The sequence below is a fragment of the Dicentrarchus labrax genome, unplaced genomic scaffold (genome assembly GCF_905237075.1).
Source record: "Dicentrarchus labrax unplaced genomic scaffold, dlabrax2021, whole genome shotgun sequence".
In the NCBI taxonomy this organism is placed as follows: domain Eukaryota; kingdom Metazoa; phylum Chordata; class Actinopteri; family Moronidae; genus Dicentrarchus; species Dicentrarchus labrax.
In genome coordinates this window covers 21074304-21093731 of record NW_026136712.1, presented here as the reverse complement: position 1 = coordinate 21093731, position 19428 = coordinate 21074304, and the positions used below count along the sequence as shown (strand labels likewise).

Below are 19428 nucleotides of genomic sequence, written 5' to 3'. Positions count from 1 at the left end.
GATTATCTTTAATTAACTCGGTCGTCACTTGAGACAAAATGTGTTTCAATTTAATTTGAAGGTGTGAGATCTGTGACCTCATGTGTGCTCTGTTGGTTGTCCTCGTGACAGGATGGCGGAGAGTGCGGACGCCAAGCACCAGCAGCCGTCGGCCCACGACAGCACATGTGTGGCTGCGCGTACGCGACCACTAGTCAGCTGTCGGCGACGGCGGCTAATTCAGCCCAACACGGTGCCCAACCTGAACGGCAAGGTGAGCGCCACTGTCCGCGTTTGTGTTGGTGTAAAGTCACTATGAGAGAGTTTTATTCTTAGACAACATGTTGTGTGTCTGGGCTGCACTCACTCATTAGCTCCTCAGTTTGTAACCTAATAGCTGAGTAAACAAGAGATGGATGACTTGTTTATGAAAAACTAGGGCAAACAACAAAGAAGAGTAATCAACCTTGTGACGACTCACAAGTTTTAGTTGAGAAAAATAGAAACAATCGGTTGTTGATGACACCCCCCCCCCAAACATTACAGCTCAGGGTTGTGTGGGACTTTAAATAAATAAATAAATAAATGTGTTACTGTAAGGCCTGATCATATCTTATATGTACTCCCTGCTCATTTTTAACCAATATAATGAGATTTCTTTTACACTAACAGAACAGTTAGTGGGACACATCTGTTATACTGTTAATTTACACTTTCAGCTACAGGATTGATGTATAATTTATTATTTATGTATTTAATCTGGTTTTTAAATTATCCTGCAATTCAGCGCCAAGTAGAACTAATACAACCATTTGTGAGAAATACAGGTAGTCACCATATAATGCCTTCAAAGAGGGGAAATGTACGCTGGGCTGACTCACTTTTTAAACTCCTGCGGCACATTAAATTACAGGATTTCTAGAAGCCAGTTGTTCTTTTATGTGTAAACGTTAGAAGATGAATCATGAATATTCACAGCCGAGCTTTACGTGGCTTTTGCACCGTGACTTTGTGTGCACCCACAGGCCCAGAGAAGCAGCTGTATCCAGTGTAACTGCAGGGTTAACCCCAGCTGTGTGATGTGTGGTGGCTGGCCCACCCCCAGAGAGGACCCTCAGTATGAGCTGCCCACCCTGGAGCGCCTGTCAAGACTGGATCTTGGCGTCCACCCCATCCTCTCCTTCCCTGACGGTCAGTGCTGGGCTCCTCGCTCAGAGCAGAACTCAGTTTATGCAGTCGTTTCCTACTTTACATCTGGAGGGGAAGACAAACAAGGAGTGGCTGTGGAGAGAATTCTCCCCAGGAAGTTCTGAGGGAACATTTTCAGTGATTTAGACAATCTTTTCGATCTGTAACGGGTGTCATATTCCCCTGAATAAGTGTTGTTTTCTCAGCGCCTGGCTCCCTTTACCATTCAGGGATAATAATAATGTCCCTTTTTGCTCTCAGATTCTTGTTTTGCCTTTGTTTTTCCATGTCAGTGCCTCTTTGTATTTGTTTGAACTCAAATACAAAACTGCAACAGACAGATACAAAATAGTTTTTACCACCACACGACAACAGTGGATTTGGCTCATATAGAAGATCGCCTATGGCTCATTATGAATCTTGCATGTCACTGTGAATTGCTAATGTCGGACTACAGATGGCAGATCCGAAAGTATCCGGCTTCACATGCTGGGGCGAAATGTACAGTTTTAATACTTAAATTCCCTTTTTGTTTACTTCTCCCTCAGACGTTTGTATAGGCCTACGTCTGCAGCAGGTGATGAAGAGCCAGTGGCAGACCAAGTCACTGGAGAGGAGCAAACCACTGAAGAAACTCTCCCTCAAACACAAGCTTTCCTCGTCCAAAGAGAAGCACAAGTTCACCAACTCACTTATGGCAGTCAGTAAGTACAAATGCTACCGAGCCAGAGAGTCTTTAGATACTTCAGGATCTGTCTGTAGCTCCTCTGATGAAGCTCTGGAATTAAACTACCGGAATACGAGACTCCAAGATGATGAAATGACTAATCATCACAATATATCAGCATAAATGAGCCAGGAAATTCTTAAAATCTCATTGTTGTTGTAACAGAGTTTATTGCAGGTCGTTTTTTCTTTCACAATGTTTGTTCCAGCAACCGTTTCATTTCACAATGAGACCGCTGTGATTGGCTGTTATCGCTCAGCCTCCCCAGAAGTAACACTTGTTGTTCTTACAGGTCTTCAGTAGCCTTTAACATGCATACATTTCATACCCAGTGTTTTGAGTCTTTGGGGCGGCTTGCAGACACCCAATGGAGGCGTGTTCCCTAAAAAAAAGATTTAAACTGAAAACATTCACTCTGAAAACTTGCTTCAACTCCCCCGTCTAATAATAATGTGACTGGTTCCTGGCGTTGCAGGACTGGGCCACTATAAGAACCGTGCTGAGAAGCCGAGGACGGTGGACAGCAGCGTGGGCGGCGCCGGTGGAGGTGGCGGCGGCGGCAGCAGCAGCAGCAGTGCTGTTCTGAACACAGCCAGGCTCGAGGGCCAGGCTGTGTGCAAGACTGAGCGGCTGCAGGCTCTCTCCACCCCGTTAGGGCCCTTCGACAAGAACTACAGCCGCAAGAGGTTAAGAGAGCACTCGCTGGACAGGACTGACTGTGAGTGTTCTGTGAATGAAGCCCGGCTCAAATACTGGGTGGTATATTGTTGCCGTTAATGCACTCGTTTTTAAAGGTCCATTTTTTAATTTTTTTTTTAATTAATGAAGGTTCATGGTGTGAAAAAAAAAAAAAAAATTGGAACTCGCAAGTGATGAGTTTGTCATAAAAGTGAGAAACTGAGCAGTCATCTAAATCTGCCTGTCTCCTCCAGCCTCCCCCAAACTTTTCCTGGAGTCGAGCAGCCCCTGCCCAACTCTGGCCAACATGCACTCGTCCCTTCACAGCCCCCTCACACGCCAGCTGTCCACGTCTTCAGAGAACTCCACGCCGCTGGGCGCCGGCAGCCAGAGCATCCCGAGCACACCTGTAAGGAAAAACACTTGGACGGCTTCTCACTTCTTGTTTTCTTGCTTCATTACCTGCTAATGAACTGGAACTCCAGTAGGGCTGCCCCACCTCATCCCTTTTAGATGATGTTGATTCAGATCATCTGTTATGGCGCTCCCACTTGACACGCCCCTTTTTATTTCTCTGATTGTGTGGGAATCTCTCTCTTTCACACGGCAGATTACAATCGTGTTAAAGGCCGTTACAGGTGAAATGTGAGACTGGTGTGTAGTACGGGGCTGACTGCTCTGCTCTCTAACTGTGGGAGAACATGTGGCCTAAATGCAGCCCGATATCAGACACTGTTGACATGAGTGAGTGTGATAAGGCGAGCAGCAGGTGAGAAAGAGAAACTAAACTCAAACTAAAACTTCATTTGCTTGTGGGTTGTTGTTTTCTCTTTTGTGGTTACTGCAGCAGAAATAGTGTCAGGAAACAAAAACTCTCTGCAGGCACAAAGTCAAACAGTTGTCAGGCCGGTAGTTTCACGTACTGCTCGACTCTCGTCCTCCACCAAGTGGATCTTTGCTAGTTTGCAGACTCGAACAAAGGCATCAATATTTAAAGGACTCCTGCTAGTGTTTATAATAATGATGATGAACATTTTAACTTCTTGTCTGCTAGAAATTCCCCTCGACAGTTACACATTAAAAAACTTTAATCCAGTGGACCCCTTCAGTGACATTTTATATGTATTATATTTAATATTATATTCAAAACTACAATGAATCTAAACAGTGAACTCAGTAACTGTAAGAAGTTAACCAGAGATTTAGATGAATTTTGAGCAGATTACTTTTTACACAAGTCTCTGTCTGTATTATGGATTTTTTAAATAATTTTAACACTTAATGATTCCTGATGCTTGGCCATTATTCTGTTAGACAATTTACATTAAGATACAGACATACTGAGGCCTACTGGGTATATTTAAGTTTTCTACCACCTTTAAAAAATATCTAGAAGGCCTCTCGACCCTCTGAGAGAGGTTGGCGGCCCTTAGTGGGGTTCATCCAAATCCTATAATATGTTGAGTTTATGACGTCTCCAACACAGGAAGTAGAAACCTTTAATATGAATAAATGATATTTAATTAATTCTCCTGTTGAAACTGTCCCAGAAATGCTGCTTTAAACCTTCTGTGCTGTTTGTATCTGAGCTCCTACGGTTGGTGGCGGTGGCGTTGGATCGGCTGTGTCTCTGTGTATATCCATACTGAATCCTTCACATGCTCTTTTGCCCCCCCTCCCCCCCAACCTACCCTCAGCAGCAGCCTATCAAGAGGAGGCGGGGTGAAAGCTCCTTCGACATCAACAACATAGTGATCCCCATGTCTGTGGCGGCCACCACCAGGGTGGAGAAGCTGCAGTACAAAGAGATTCTCACGCCCAGGTAAACTGCGTGAAACCCACCACCAGCCCTCCAGTTGGTTTCCTCTTTCAGTCTATTTATAGTCTTCAAGTGAAGTTATATATAAGTTATAAGAGCTGCTGGTTTCCTGTGCTCATTTTCTATGTTTCTGTTTGTGTAGTTGGCGATCCGTGGACATCTTCTCTCAGCCGATAACTGAAGAGGAGAACGAGCGGGAGGTCAGTGTTTATATCTCTTTCTCTTTGTCCCAGGTGGTATTTATCTATCAGGTGTCCCACGTTAAGACTCACACACTCGTCCCACATTTTTAAATCCTCAGATGTGTGGTTGTATATATAATATTTAATGATACACAATATCACCTGTACAGAAGATAGAGAACGGCGACACCTGGTGGTCAAACACGCTCAAGATTATTTCCTCGTAGTGAGTCTGGAAAATCCCCAGCTAGTGTTTGTACTCAGACCTTATGTAACATCCATATGTGGACCTTTTTAAATGCATTTATTTTTAATTGATTAATCCAGATATCCATTCTCTGCTGCTTAACGATAGAGGATTATAATTATTGTTGTATACTGCTGTAGATTTAAATGTCAACTATTTCCTGTACCTGGTCAATGATTCTTTAAACAAACAGAGCTTCTTTTATTTCCTAAAATGGTAGAAAATGTCTGAGAATGAGCAGATTTTCTTCTGTTTATATTTTGGTGTGTACTAAACATAAAAAGATTTTAAGATAAGAATTGTATTGCTTATTCTGGTCTTTTTCTACCATTTTATAAAAACAAACTGTTGTCGAATGTGTCCGAAGACTAAATATAGTGCGATAAGAAATTGGCTCCATCTCAGAAACTACAAGCAACACAAACAAGTATTTTAAATCTATGAACTCATAAGTAAGATATCCTCACATATCAAACAATATTTCACATGGAAAACATCCAATAAACACAGTTTTAATCTTTATTATACTGAATATGAGTTATCAGTGATTCATTCTGTCAGCTGATTAAAGGACTAATTATTGATCACATTCGAGGTCCTGATGGTTAGTTTGTGTGTCTGCAGGTGGAGGATCTGACCGACGCAGCCTTCACTCAACACCATCAGCCCTACGAGGACCAGGAGCGTTCCCGCTGGACTTGGATGGCTCTGGCTCCTGCTAAGAGGAGGGGCAGCAGGTGACCACCGCCCCTTCACACACACACACACACACACACACACACACACACACACACACACACACACACACACACACACACACACACACACAGAGTGACACACGAGGGTTTGACTCCAGATGTGAACTGCGGTCTGTCTCGTCCCCCTTAAGGTCGTACAAATCTGTGGATGGGCGGACCACGCCGTTGCTGTGTGGGACCAACCCTCCCACCCCTCAGCCTGCGTCCCCAGACCCGGGCCACTGCCCCATGCTCCACGACTACAGCCACGTGCCGTCACCCATGAGTCCAGCCAGCCCCGACACCACTTCCAACCCCCACACACCCTGCTCCAGGGACTCCCATCGGCTGCTGTCCAGCGAAGACACACGGTGCTCCACGCCGGACTTCACCTTTGAAGAGCGGGTACGTAACTGTGGTTGGTTGATAGTCGCGGATATAGGAGGCGGCGTAACGTCCTCTCAGTGCGACACACAGCGACCAGTTCTATGACGCCGTGTGTTCGTTGTGTGTCGTGGGTTTAAAAACGGAGAGAGAAGTGAGAACTGAGAGCTAAAAGGTGGAAACTGTAGTCAGTCCCTCCAGGATTTCTCTGGCTTTCTTTGGGTTGTTGTGGCTTAAAATACCTGATTCCACGTCTGCTCTTCTGCGCTACACGTTACGATGTTTTTAAGCTTTTTTTGCAATGAAATTGAGAGAGAAACTTGTTTCAGTGGGAATAAAATCGCAGTTTGGCTCAACATTCAGTGCAGGAAACTACAACCGATCGGTCAGATTGGCAGAAAGGTCGTGGTGGTGATTGCTAGAAGGTTGTAAACGGTGTAAAACAAACAGTGTGAAGGGAAATAATACATAAAAATATACGTCTGGACCGATAATCTGTCTGTCCTTTGATGTAGGAGCTAAAAAATGTTGTTTTAAGAACTACGATTGCTTTTAGAAACACCTGGAAATACAAATATCCTGGAAATAATCAATGTTTTTCTGGAAAATGTTCATATTTAATTGTATTTTACTGTCTTAGATTACGTAAAAACCTTGATGCATGTTTTGTTTGAGACTCGACGCGTAAAACTGGAGTTACCTGATGTGAAGCGTAACGGACTCATGGCGATCTGTGCTAGTTAGAGGAGGAAATAAATGCTTTAATCATTTGACCCTGATAATAACTTCCCGTTTGGCGTTTTTTGCAGACGGTAGCGCCGTGGGAACGTCGCAGCTTCCCGTTGCCAGAGGACCCGGCCCCGGAGCCCGAGGCGGAGAGCGACCACCACATCAGGCCCAGAATGCGCAGCATCTCAGGTTGCCGAGCGACAGCCTACGGACGTCTGGATTCGGACGACGCGGAGCCGCCTTGCGAGGACGACGGCGGCCCCAAACACAAGGCCTCCACCCACCGATGAATGACTGACAGGCTGAGGTCCTCTCCCTCCTCCTCCCTCCCTGCCTCCCCCCCCACCCACAACCCACAGCTCCTCTCTGGCATTAACAAGCAGAACCTCAAAGAGCAAAGATATGATATGAAATGGGTTCCTGTTGTTTGATATTCAAACATCAGTCTAATACTTTTCACAGTTTTTAGTGAACATTATGGAGATAGAAGCCTTTCCCTACACTTTGTTTTTGTCACAGGATTAAAAAAAAAAAAAGGATAAATGTAAAAAAACAAAAAAAGTATAAAACAAACACGTTACAAAAAATGTTTTCTGTAGTAGGCTAAACAATGTACATGGGGGGGGGGCTTAGTGGTGTTTCATATGTCGCGTGTACACTTGTAGCGCACTATGTAGCGGACTCCTCAAACATATGGCCAAAGGGTGTTTTCTATTGACTAGTTTGCTTGTAATTCCCATGTACATTTTTAGTGGAGTGACAAATAACAAAACAAGAAAAAATACCCCCCTCCTCCTCCTCCTCCTGCCCTGCCCTTCCTCATCCTCCTCATCCAAATAAACAGGTACATTTGAGATGTGGTTCCCTCCGTCTCCCTCTAGAGGTCGCCTGAAATCACCAGAGCACTTCTCCAACTGCCAAGTCTCGTTTTGTTGGTTTGTTTTCTCGCTTTTTGTTTTTGTTTTTCATTCCTGAAACATGTTTTTATTTGTATCTGTCTGTTCCAGCGTAAACACACTATGTGTTCTTCTTTTTGTTGTTTTCGACTAGTAAAAAAAAATCATTCCTTTTTACAGCCTCTCTCTCTCTCCCGCCCCCCCCCCCCCCCCGCAGTCTCTTAATTAACTCTCTCGGTTCTGTTTTTTTGTTTGTTTTTGTTATTTTTTTAAAAAGAGGGTGATGGCGTAGAGGACTGTGGGGTGGGGGGGGGTGTCTTATCGAGCACTTGCCCTACAAGAATAAAAGCGCTGCTGCATGCTGAAACAAACATGCTCATGTTAGTCTTATCACAACGGCATACAGGACGAGTTCCACTTGTTTAAAAGAAGTCAAATCGCAGGTTGACCCGGGACGATCGTACCGTCTGCTGGATTACAAAAGTCTAAATAAAATCACAATTACCCCCCCCACACACACACACACACACACACACACGCACACACACCCTACCGCCCCCCCCCTTCCTCTCTCTTCTGGTTCAGCTTGTTTTTTCTCTTGCAAACGTTTCCAATGTAGCAGCTAGAAGCCGCCCGAGCTCAGGTTTATTCAATTTAAGGGAATATTTTCTGCTGTTTAATAAGTTTCACTCTCTGATTGATCACATCTAGACTCTGTTGCAAGATCCCCCCTTCCTCCTCCCACCCTTACCCCCTCTCCCTCCCTCCCCCCCCCCCACACACACTGTCATAACCACACTTTTTGAACCCCCCCCTTAAGTAACTAATTGCTATGCAAAAAAAATCTATGGTTGTTCTTTTCATTTTACACCTCTTTTTATGCCACAGCCATTCAATCACTGTTATTATTTTTATTTTCTTTTGTAGTTAAGCAAGATGTCAATGTACCTGTTCGATTGTTGCAGCAGTTAACCTAATCAAAAAGCAGAATTGTTTTTTCTTTTTTGTAAATAGTACCATTAAAACATTTATGTTTAACTTGGCGTCGCTGTTCTGGCCTCAAGTCCTTTTTGTTTGAACTGTGTGAGCGTCCTTCCTGCTCCCCGTGAACGAGCTGCCGCCACGTTTAAAGGCTGTTCATCGGATCCTCGGAGTGAAATATATCCGCTTTTATTATTCCCACAAACCTCACAGCTGCAGGGGGAAACATTTAGGATCTGCTGGGAGAGAGAGTACAGTACGCCGCCCTCCAGAGGCAGACCGCAGTAACTACAAGACTGAGTCAATGTGTTTCAGGCAGAGCAGCAGCTTAATAAATATGTATTTTCACAGCCTAAAATCATGACCGATTATTGACCTCTGACCCCAAACCTGCAGATATGACGTTGTATTAGCATAAAGAGATATCTATATATATATATATATATATATATATAGGTCTGTTTATGGTGAGATATGGTGTGTCTTTGACATTAAATCTGTATTTCTTTGTAGTTTCATTCATAAAACAAGTTGAAATTGATGAGTAATTGTGATTTTTGAGGTTTTTTAATCAGCACAGTCATCTCTGGTCCTGTTAGCATTAGCACAGTGATACTCAAACCTGTTGTTATGATCAATAATCACAGTAAGAGTGTCAGTCTGGTTTTCAGGGCGTTTTGAGCCATTTTTAACCCATAAAATACAGATAAATGTCGAATAACAGAGTCTGAACACGGCGACGGTGACTTCATAGCATTTATTTTCAAATACACATATACAGCAACAAGAATCATCATAAACCAGTTATTGATCACAATAATGAGAACAATCACATTTCCACGACTGTACAGCGTCAGAAGTAAACCGGGGGGGGAGAAAAAGTGATTTATTTATTTTTGTTACTGCAGAAAAAAACCTCTGACTGGGGGGGCACCAAAGCACAACACACACACACACTTACACTTCCTCCTCCTCCTCATCCTCACCCTGCTGCACAGTGGGAGCACCCCCCCCACACACACACACACACACACACACACACTCTCAGACAAATGTGGTCTTAACTGTTTGAAATGAAGTTTTTTAGCATGCAGAGAGTTTATCTAACCACATGTTGTCAGTTTGTCCGTCCACAGTCCCGAGTATAAAGAACAGGATATACAGGAAGTGAGACAGGTGTCGTAGTGAAGGGGGGGCAACAAGCAGACGGCTGTCTCTCACATGCAAGAAGTTGGTTTCACGTATTATTGAACGCAAGTTAAAGTGACGACTCACCAGGAATATTTATTTATTTAGTTCTTTTCTTTTTTTTGAGCACGTTTAAAAAAAACAACTCTCCAGCTGGTTGCTTTTAATTTAATTTAATTTAATTTAATTTAATTTAATTTAATAAAAGATAATAATTATAATCTTTTTCTTCCTGATCTGCAGCCGATGTTAGACCAAAAGTATGTGGACAACCCTTCAAAATGTGCCTGTTCGGGAGTTTTTATTCGCAGTTTTGGGCTCGAACTTCCCCCAAACTCGGGATTAAAACAGGAAGCACAAACTGCTGCATTGTGGGCCTTTTCCTGCCTCCATCGGCCTCCTTTACAGCCTACAAGAGAACTGCTCCTCGCTGTATTTATGGCATTTAAATAATGGAAAAGGTGAAAACCATCCACTTCTATAAAGATGGAGGATGAGCCCCCTGGTGGCTGACTGCGGTACAGCTCTTACACACGGTTTCTGTCATTTTAGGTCGTTTTTATCACCCTGATGCGTTCAAGTGTTCATCATTTGATCAGTTTGGTTTAAATTTAATTATCTGAGAGCTATAAAAAAGAAGAAGGATTCATGTGTGATGATTGACGGCTCAGCATCCGGCCTGTGATCTTTCGAGATGGCGGCATTCGGGATATTCTGGCTTCACTTTCAAACACCTGATTTAAAGGTTAGGAAAGCAGAAAGTTTGGATTTCTGTTTGTGAATTAATGGACACGTTTAAAACAATATGACAAAGAGAAGAACTCCTGTGTTGAAATAAAGAAACTCCACACACTCAGTAAAAGCAACCAGCTGGCAGCGTTCGGTGCTCAGGTACGTACAGGTGTAACGACTCTTACTGCAGCAGCAAATGAACTCATCGCTGTACAGTTTCTCTCTCGCCGCTTCCCCAAACCCTTCGCCCTCAACTTGGCCCGATCAACCCGTCATCCATCCATCCATCCATCCATCCATCCGTCCGTCATCCATCCGTCATCCGTCCTTCTGGTTGAGTAAAAGTTTAAAACACTTGTTCCTCCTTTAAAGTGAGACTATGTAACGTCTGAGAGGAAGAACCGACAGCTACAGTCCGAATGCGTGAGCGTCCTCGCTGCCGCAGCCTCGAGCAGCATTAAGTCTTAACGGCCTCTCTCTTCAGCAGAAGTTACGTAGTCTCGCTTTAAAAGTGCGATGAACGTTATTCCTACCTACTAAATGTGCATACAGCAGTTTTTTTAAATAATCAAACGACGCCTTCCTCTTCCTCTTCCTCTTCCTCGTTTATTTGGCCGCGAAAAAGTTACACTTCTCAAGGTTAATCTTCCCCGCCGTTTTTTTCCTCGTACGTCGAAAGCTTTAAGCGCATTTACAACAAGAGCGGTAACAAAAAGAGAATGAACACTGACAGTAGCAGGCACAATACAAATGTTTCTTCATATCAAATACATGTCATTATATCCACAGAGTACGGTTATAAAACTGTGCCCAACACAAACTGGAAGTTTCTACTCTAGCTGTTCGCTTTTTTTTTTTAACTTCTTTTTTTTTTTTTTTTTTAACGCCCTCCCTCGCCGCCCCCGGCAGACTAAAACAAAGCAAAGACAGCAGTGAGGTCTGAAAGCGTTTTATCTTTTTCTGCCTTTACGAACAGTTTGCTACTAACAGTTTTTGTCCTCTCGCACACACCCTCCCTCTCTCCGTAACCCTGTAGCCGTCCCCCTTTAAACCAGCACCCAAACCGTCGGCGTCTCCCTCCGCCCTCACAAGCTCAACGTTCTGTGTTTTTAACTTCCTAAAAAACAAAAAAGGGGGGGGGGGTTCACAGTCGGTGCGACAGGAAACCGAAAGATGGCGTCAGATTTACCAGGATATGTGTGATAACTCCTCAGATTCACAGGGAGAATTTAACTCTTAAAGGGAGACTTACAAAAGGTAGAAATATCAAATAAAAGAGACCACAGAGAAGAAATTAAATATCGGCCTACTTGTTAATGTGGTTTCTTTTTCTTCTCTCTATACAAGTAACGCCTCAAGAAACAGTTTTCAAAGGTTAGTGAAGGATAGACGGTGATGGGTAGCTAAAAAAGTCCTGTGAAAGTAACGAGGAAGGCGTCACAACTCCTCTACGTGGTCGTGTGGTGGGAGGTGGGAGGAGGTGGGAGGTGGAAGGAGGTGCGTTCACAAGCCTTGTTGGGCCAGAGAGGCGGACACCTGGTCGGCCAGCGTGGAGAGCTGCGGGGAGTCGGCCATGTTGATGCTGCCGGAGGAGGACACGGTGCTGAGCTGCTGGGGGGAGTCTTCCAAGGAGATGATCTCGGCGCCGTGGTCAGTGCGGGCCTTGGCCGTCTCACGGAAGCTCAGTTTGTGGCTCTCAATCTGCGGGGGTCAGATCACAGGCGGAGGTCACACACAGGTTGTAGAGCGCACTCTGATTGATGCACAAACGGGGCCCCAAAACCTCTTTTCTGTCATTTATTAAACTCACTCAGTGACGTGGTTTATGTATATTTCATATTATATTAAAAACTGAACAATGAACCCAAACAGTGAACTGCAGGAAGTTTGTGTAACACCAGAGATTGGAGCAGATTATTTCCTGTTTAGGGAACTTTTTATGTCTGTATTATGTATTTATAATCATTTTTAACAATCATACAAACTTAATCTGCTTCTTTTCTCACAAATTAAATAAACATAAAACAATTTACTTTATATATTTCTTCACAGAAAATATTTTTCTTTGTGTAAAACAAGCAATTTGTAGGAAGTTCTAGCAGATTATATCCTGTAAATATGTTTTTAACCTTTTATACAATTCTTCGTCTGTTTTCTGTATTTTCTTTATTTCTAACAATCATAAACACTTCCTAGGCTTCTTTTTCAACACATTCAGTGTTCAGGTCTTTAAAGTTTAGGTCTTAAAAAAGTCTAAGAATAACAATTTAAATCAGTTTTCTTCACAGAAATGAACCAAATGCTGAGATATAAACCTACTGTGTATATTTATTAAGTTTTCTTACACTCCTTAAATCTCAAGAAGACCTCGCGACTCCCCTGTGAAACAGGTTGGGAAAGTAGAGCAAAGAGTAAAGAAAGAATAAAATATAATAAAATAAAATATACTCTCTCTGGATGTGTAAAGTCTCAGCTGGCTCTGGATTTGCTGGATATAGTACTACTTTATATATAATACTTATATATATATATATATATATATATATATATATATAATACTTCATATTTTAGTCTGTAAGGTAAATGTTCTGCACTGGGATCCTCTTCCAGACCGGATCAGGTAATAAAGTCGGTCCTATTCTGAGACCACGTTTAATCTGTTAGTCCGACTTCCAGGATCATATTTCATGTCTCACTGCTGCGTTATTATGAATCCTCTTGTTGCCCTGACACACACACACACACACACACACACCCCAGTCGAGTCTTTGTGGAGGTTTTCTAACATCTGGTTGTTTATTTTAACACAAACTGTGAGATTTTCCTGCTAATCAAATAGTTCTGTTGCCTAAATTTAACCAAACTCAGTCTAAAAGGTGTCTTACAGGAGACTCAAACCCAGTAACCCAGATACAGATCATTTACTTAACCCAGCTACCTTCTTGCTAGACTTTGGTGCTATTTATCTCACATATAAAGCTGTTTTTATGATCTTTATTAACGTTACCTGATGATCCCGGTGGTTCTCAACCTTTTTTGTGATATATATAAATACATATATAAATAAATATATATACACATTTGACACAGAGATAACAATAACACCTCAGGAGGAATGATTCAAGAGTAAGAAACTCCTCCACAGGTTAAATGGAGAGCACTGACGCAGTAAACGCCACGTCTGTGACATTTTACAGACGATACTCTGACGTCCCGATGCCCTGAAGGCAGCACGGAGTCGCTACAGGAAGCTGACAGAGACGCTGAAGTAAAGAGAGCGGAAACTATATATATATATATATATATACATACACAGGAGCAGCTTGGTGAGGGAAGCAGCGGGTTTCTGCCTCACACAAACTCTAAACAACTACATTCAGCCTCCTGCGATGTTTTAATGCTCCACTGCACGTTGCCTCTAAATAAATATTCTGACCTTATTTAAACCTAATTTGCACATTTAATGCAGCAAAAATATAACCAAATAACCATAAAGCTGTTTTATTACAACAACGTAATGTTTTATATGTTACACAGGCTATTTTTAAACAAATATATATTATTTTTGTTTACCAAAATAAAATAAAACATCAGTGTTGGAGCTTTAAATCAATCTAAAATAAAAACTATTATAGTTAGAGCTTATCTTTAACATCATCACGTTACGTGCAAAACATGGTGACTGACTGGAGCAACTAAAAATATAAAATAATGAGCTGGAGTAAAGAAATCTTGTTTTTATTTAATAAAAAAGGTAATTTGTTTGTATTTTTGTTTAATTTTTTCTTATTTTCAACACTTTTTTCAATGATTATGGATTTATTGACTCATGTAACCTTTCAGTTTATAGGTGGTACAGATTTTAAGGGATATGAATCATTTCCAGACACATTTCAACCTGTAAAATAAAAAAAACCAACAAAAATCACAAGTTCAAACGTCTGATTGAACATCTGCCGTTTACTTACAGGAGTCCTCAATCTTTATGAGGGGGTTCGTCAGGATGGGGGTGGCGGGTGCTGAAGGGACAGTCTGAGGTGACTGAGGGGGGGTGACAGCGGGGGAGGGGATGGAGGGACTGTCTGAGGTACTCCCCTCGCCTTCCTTCCCCTTCTCCCTCTACAGACGAGCCCCCAGCAAAAGGGAAATGACAAAGCATGCAACGAAAATACAACGTGGCGGCGTCAACAGAAAGCAAAAAACATGCAACACAACAATATATGAAACAAACAAACTGAATGAAATAATAATAATAATAATTAATAAATAATGATGAATGTACACTGTAAAATAATGTCTGTCAAACTTATGACTGTAAATAGGTTACATACAGTTTCTGTAACAGTAAAACACTGTTATAACTTTATTTATATATTATTAATATATTATTTATGTGGAATAAAGTAGTTTTTCTTTATTTTTAAGACTGTAAATTTCACAGAAAACAGCATTAATGTGGTATTTACATGTGGCAAAACTGTAAAATATGGAATAAAACCATAAATCAACAGTACTAATGTCCTTTTTACTGTAATAATAGAAAATACCTTCTGTATTTATTACGATAAAGTTCTGGCAAACTAAAGCTGACAGTTTTTTTACCATAAAAAATAAATATATATTATTTTTACAGTGTAAAATCAGCTGGATGGAGAAGATGAAAACTTGAACAAAGGAGGGAGAAATGTCAAACTCAAGGAGAAAAGGATGAGATGAATGACGTTGCGATGTGTTTCTGGCTCTTAAAGTGGCTCTTTGTGTTGCGTTGCATTTCCCAAAACTTGCTGCTATAGAAAAGTGCTGCGTTATTCCAGGTTATATATGAGATTATAAACATTAATATATCAGCTGTTCTCTGTGTACAGACACAGAGTCACATGGTGTCTCTCTCCCTCTGCCTGTGTTGTATCGCAGCCTCTCTGTGGTTTGTTTCCACAGCCGGTCTGCTCCGACTGAAACTGCTGTTTTTATCATCTACGTCGGTGAATTAAGGATTTATTTCCACCAAACCAGAGTTGGTGATTGTTGGAAACACTAACAGAGACGCTTTTAATCAGTTTTATTCTGTTTCTGTCCACTTTGAATGAAGTTACGACGTTTTAATGATAAGTGAGTTAAAATTAGTGTTTTTCTTAATGGAGTCTGGTGGAGAGTGATAGTGATATTACGGCGGTTTGTGGTTAAACTGAAGGTCTATCTCTGTAGGGATCCTTTCCATAATGCTGTCAGACACTGACAATGACAACCTGAGTCTGTTGTTAAAACACTGGGAGGAGGTTAAAGTATTTATTTAAAGCTCTGAGTCTGTTCTTGCAGTCCCTCTCACAGGCTGCAGACGGCCCCAACAACCTCCAGGACCGGGCAGCCTGAGACGCCTGAGAGGCGACACCCAGGGCAACAAAAAAAAGAGCAAGAAATACAAAGAATTTCCTCTAAAAACAACAAAAATAACGTGTTTAAAGATATAACTCTGGTTTCTGGGTGTTTCTGTTTGAGGTGTGAAAACTGTTGCTGACTGTTGTTTCACCCACTGAGAGACTGAGACCGTTAAAAAGCTCTGACCCTGCAAACAGCAACAACATTACTCTAATATTAATAAACATATTAATAATAAACATAATAATAATAATAATAATAACGAGGAGGAAGTAACTGAGTGTGTTTGACACCGGCTGCTTTTACCTTCCTCTGTCCACCTCCTGGAACGTGGCCGATGTTGTCCAGAGAGCCGATCTTGGACTGGACTTTAAACTCCAGCTTCTCATTTTTGATCTCGATGTTTCCGCCGCCTGAAACATGAAGACGGTGTCGTTATTGATTATTATTTAACCCCCCCGGACACGGAGCTTGTTAAAAATACAAAAATAATATATAATACAGATGAAGAATTGTATAAAAAGTTACTAAAAACATATTTACAGCTTTTTTTTTAACACAGATTTCCCCTATTTGGGTTCATTGTCTTGTTTATTAAGGAAGTTTTATAAATATTAATACAAATATTCATATTTTCTGGGGAGGAAAAAGGAGCAAGTGCCTTTATTTAACGATTTAAATGTGGAAAAATTGACTTTTTTTAGTGGGAAAAACTGTATCTTTAAGTAAAAGTGGACGAATATGATCATATCTGACATTATTAATTATAATTATTATACATTATTACGATCACACACTCACCTGGTTTATGCCGGATGTTGTCTTTCGATCCACATTTAGATGTCACGTTGCTCAGATCGATCTTTTTGTGCAGGATTTGAACCTGCGAAAGGCGACAAAAGCACAAGAACACAGTTTTAATTTCAGAATAAAAGCACACGCTGGGACTTCTTACAGACTCAGGTTCTGCATGCGGCTACGAGAGGAACTGATCCTAGAAACTGTTAGTCTGCTACAGCTGTTAGCAGATCAATAAAAACAAACAAACAAACAAACAAACAAACAAACAAACTGGGTTAGATATTAACGTCTTGTGCTTTAACCTTTAATTTGAAGGGAAATGATCCGGTTTCCTGTTAGTTTAAAGTTTAAAGGATCACATTCTTCACTCTTTTAACACAAACCGCTCACGTTGATTGATTAAAAGAGCGATATTTATCGTCTCAATGACCTCACGCCAGGCTCTCGGGTCTTTGTCTCCGGACACAAAGCGCTCAGTGTCCCCGCTGAGGTCATCAGCGCTCGCCACAACAGGCACTGGGCGGAGGACAGAGGCGCTCTGTGGCGCTGCTGAGACGCCTGCTCGCTGGTTTGATGACACAATTAGTTCACTTCACCACACGGGAGACTGACGCTTTTATTTTGTATAAACGCTTCACATATTCCCCGTTAATCAGCAGCTCGTTAGCAGACGACCTCAGAATGTGTTTCCCTTTCAAAATAAAGGCATTAACTAGTGTTTTATAATAACTAATGCTAACTAGCTGCTAGTTAATGGTGATTACGTGTTAGTAAGCGTCACCCGATGTTTCAACACGAGGTTACGGATCAGTTCGAGTAAAAACACACCAGGATTCATGCACGCTGTTTCAGGGGCAGTTTGGGGGTAAAAGTCTCTGAACATTGATCACGAGCACCGATTGAACAGAGTTATCCAGATTACATCAGAGCATGAGCATTACCTGTCCACTTCAAAATAAAAGCCCTCTGGTTAAAGCAATATCCTGTTAACTGTTATAACCTGTTCACTTCAAAATAAAAGTCCTCTGGTTAAAGCAATTTCCCTTTAACTGTTATAACCTGTTCACTTCAAAATAAAAGTCCTCTGGTTGATGCAATATCCCTTTAACTGTTATAACCTGTTCACTTCAAAATAAAAGCCCTCTGGTTAAAGCAATATCCTGTTAACTGTTATAACCTGTTCACTTCAAAATAAAAGCCCTCTGGTTAAAGCAATATCCCGTTAACTGTTATAACCTGTTCACTTCAAAATAAAAGCCCTCTGGTTAAAGCAATATCCCGTTAACTGTTATAACCTGTTCACTTCAAAATAAAAGCCCTCTGGTTAAAGCAATATCCCGTTAACTGTTATAACCTGTTCACTTCAAAATAAAAGTCCTCTGGTTGATGCAATTTCCTGTTAACTGTTATAACCTGTTTACTTCAAAATAAAAGTCCTCTGGCTGACGCAATATCCTGTTCCAAAACATGAATAATATTTATTATTCTAATGTACTTAAATCACATTGAAACCAAAAACTAAACGTTTTATATAATAAACTATGTGTCGAGGATGTATTATGATATTTAATAATACACTCAGACACAAACATTGACCCACATTCATTAGGAAGAGTACAGGTAGTAAAGTAATAAATTAGTGGTAACAGTATGAAATGCTCATGTCTGTGTGTAAGTTAATAAAACTGTTAATCGGAGGTGTTAACAGAGTGTTTGGGAGGATCGAGGTTTCACACAGACGGGAGGTTTTCGTGCATCCTGCTCCTTTGTGAAGAAACATTCAGCAGAAGCAACAAGAAGGTGTTTTTTTGGCAACCTGCAGCGTGCCACGGGCCCGATATCCCATATCTACTCACATTGCCACCACCGGGTACATGTTTTATATTATCTTTGGAGCCACAGCGGGACTGCACATTGCTTAAGTCCAACTTCTTTTCAAGAATTTGCACCTGTAAAAGTCGATATGTGGGGAAAGAAGACGGTTATCCTGCAGGAAGCAACAGCAGCCGAGCTGTGAATGAGGACCATTTCTGGACAGGAAATTAGATCTGTGAAGGGACGAGTTCGAGGCTCAGGGGAGTGAGATCTAACCAGAGCTGATTAAAGTTATTTTTAACAAGGAGTTGTGTGATATGGAAGATCGTTTCTGCCAATGTGACGAAGAAAATACGTTTCTGTAAGTTATTATAATGATAAACTCTCAAAATAATGACTTAATATCTCAAAATAATGAGAAATAATGAATGAATGGTGACTTAGTAAGGGTCACAGTCATTATTTAAAGATACTAAGTGATTATTTTGAGAAACTTTCTCATTAAATTGACTTACAGAATCGGTCATATTGGCACAAATGGGCTTCCATAGCGTGAAGATCAGACCTGCTGAGATACTCGAGACTCGAGCTCCCGCAGTGACTCACATTACAGCCTCCAGGAACATGTTTCATATTGACTTAGACTGATTACTATAATCCAATACTTTACCCTGGAAACATGCAGAGGGTGAGGAAGAGTAACTGAGGAAGAGTGACTGATGAAGAGTGACTGATGAAGAGTGACAACTTTGAGTTAATAAAAATAAATTACGGAGCCTCTGAAAGCCAGAAAGGTTTTTTTTTATCTTGTTTCCTGTCAGATAGTAATTGTTAAAAACATACATTATTCTTAACACATCTTTTATTGTAGCTGTTCTACAAATATACAATTAATTACAATTAATTCCTAAGCCCCGCCCCTTTTTGCTCTGTGCTCCAATAAGAGTTGAGCTAGCCTCGGTCAACGTT

At 41.3% G+C, this 19428-nt stretch overlaps 2 protein-coding genes across 34 annotated transcripts in view; one reads left to right on the top strand and one right to left on the bottom strand.

The window, feature by feature from the left end:
- The window catches only part of kansl1a (KAT8 regulatory NSL complex subunit 1a), a 29505-nt gene extending 20896 nt beyond the window's left edge, over positions 1 to 8609 (top strand). For 3 of the 6 annotated variants that reach the window (XM_051417687.1, XM_051417686.1, XM_051417692.1), the window contains 10 exons: positions 112 to 253; positions 1005 to 1170; positions 1716 to 1872; positions 2362 to 2612; positions 2827 to 2981; positions 4270 to 4394; positions 4534 to 4591; positions 5445 to 5557; positions 5710 to 5962; positions 6751 to 8609. In XM_051417687.1, coding sequence (XP_051273647.1) covers positions 112 to 253; positions 1005 to 1170; positions 1716 to 1872; positions 2362 to 2612; positions 2827 to 2981; positions 4270 to 4394; positions 4534 to 4591; positions 5445 to 5557; positions 5710 to 5962; positions 6751 to 6960 — 1630 coding nt within the window. In that variant the 3' untranslated portion in view covers positions 6961 to 8609. The remainder of the gene's footprint in view (positions 1 to 111; positions 254 to 1004; positions 1171 to 1715; positions 1873 to 2361; positions 2613 to 2826; positions 2982 to 4269; positions 4395 to 4533; positions 4592 to 5444; positions 5558 to 5709; positions 5963 to 6750) is intronic. The other 3 variants (XM_051417688.1, XM_051417691.1, XM_051417689.1) reach the window with 3 other exon arrangements.
- A 680-nt stretch (positions 8610 to 9289) lies between these two features.
- Positions 9290 to 19428, bottom strand: part of mapta (microtubule-associated protein tau a) — a 32929-nt gene continuing 22790 nt past the window's right edge. For 22 of the 28 annotated variants that reach the window (XM_051417708.1, XM_051417697.1, XM_051417698.1 and 19 more), the window contains 4 exons: positions 18501 to 18593; positions 16645 to 16726; positions 16150 to 16256; positions 9290 to 12168 (listed from right to left, as the gene is read on the bottom strand). In XM_051417708.1, coding sequence (XP_051273668.1) covers positions 11971 to 12168; positions 16150 to 16256; positions 16645 to 16726; positions 18501 to 18593 — 480 coding nt within the window. In that variant the 3' untranslated portion in view covers positions 9290 to 11970. Of the gene's footprint in view, positions 12169 to 14435; positions 14587 to 16149; positions 16257 to 16644; positions 16727 to 18500; positions 18594 to 19428 lie in introns of all 28 variants that reach the window. The other 6 variants (XM_051417723.1, XM_051417705.1, XM_051417717.1 and 3 more) reach the window with 2 other exon arrangements.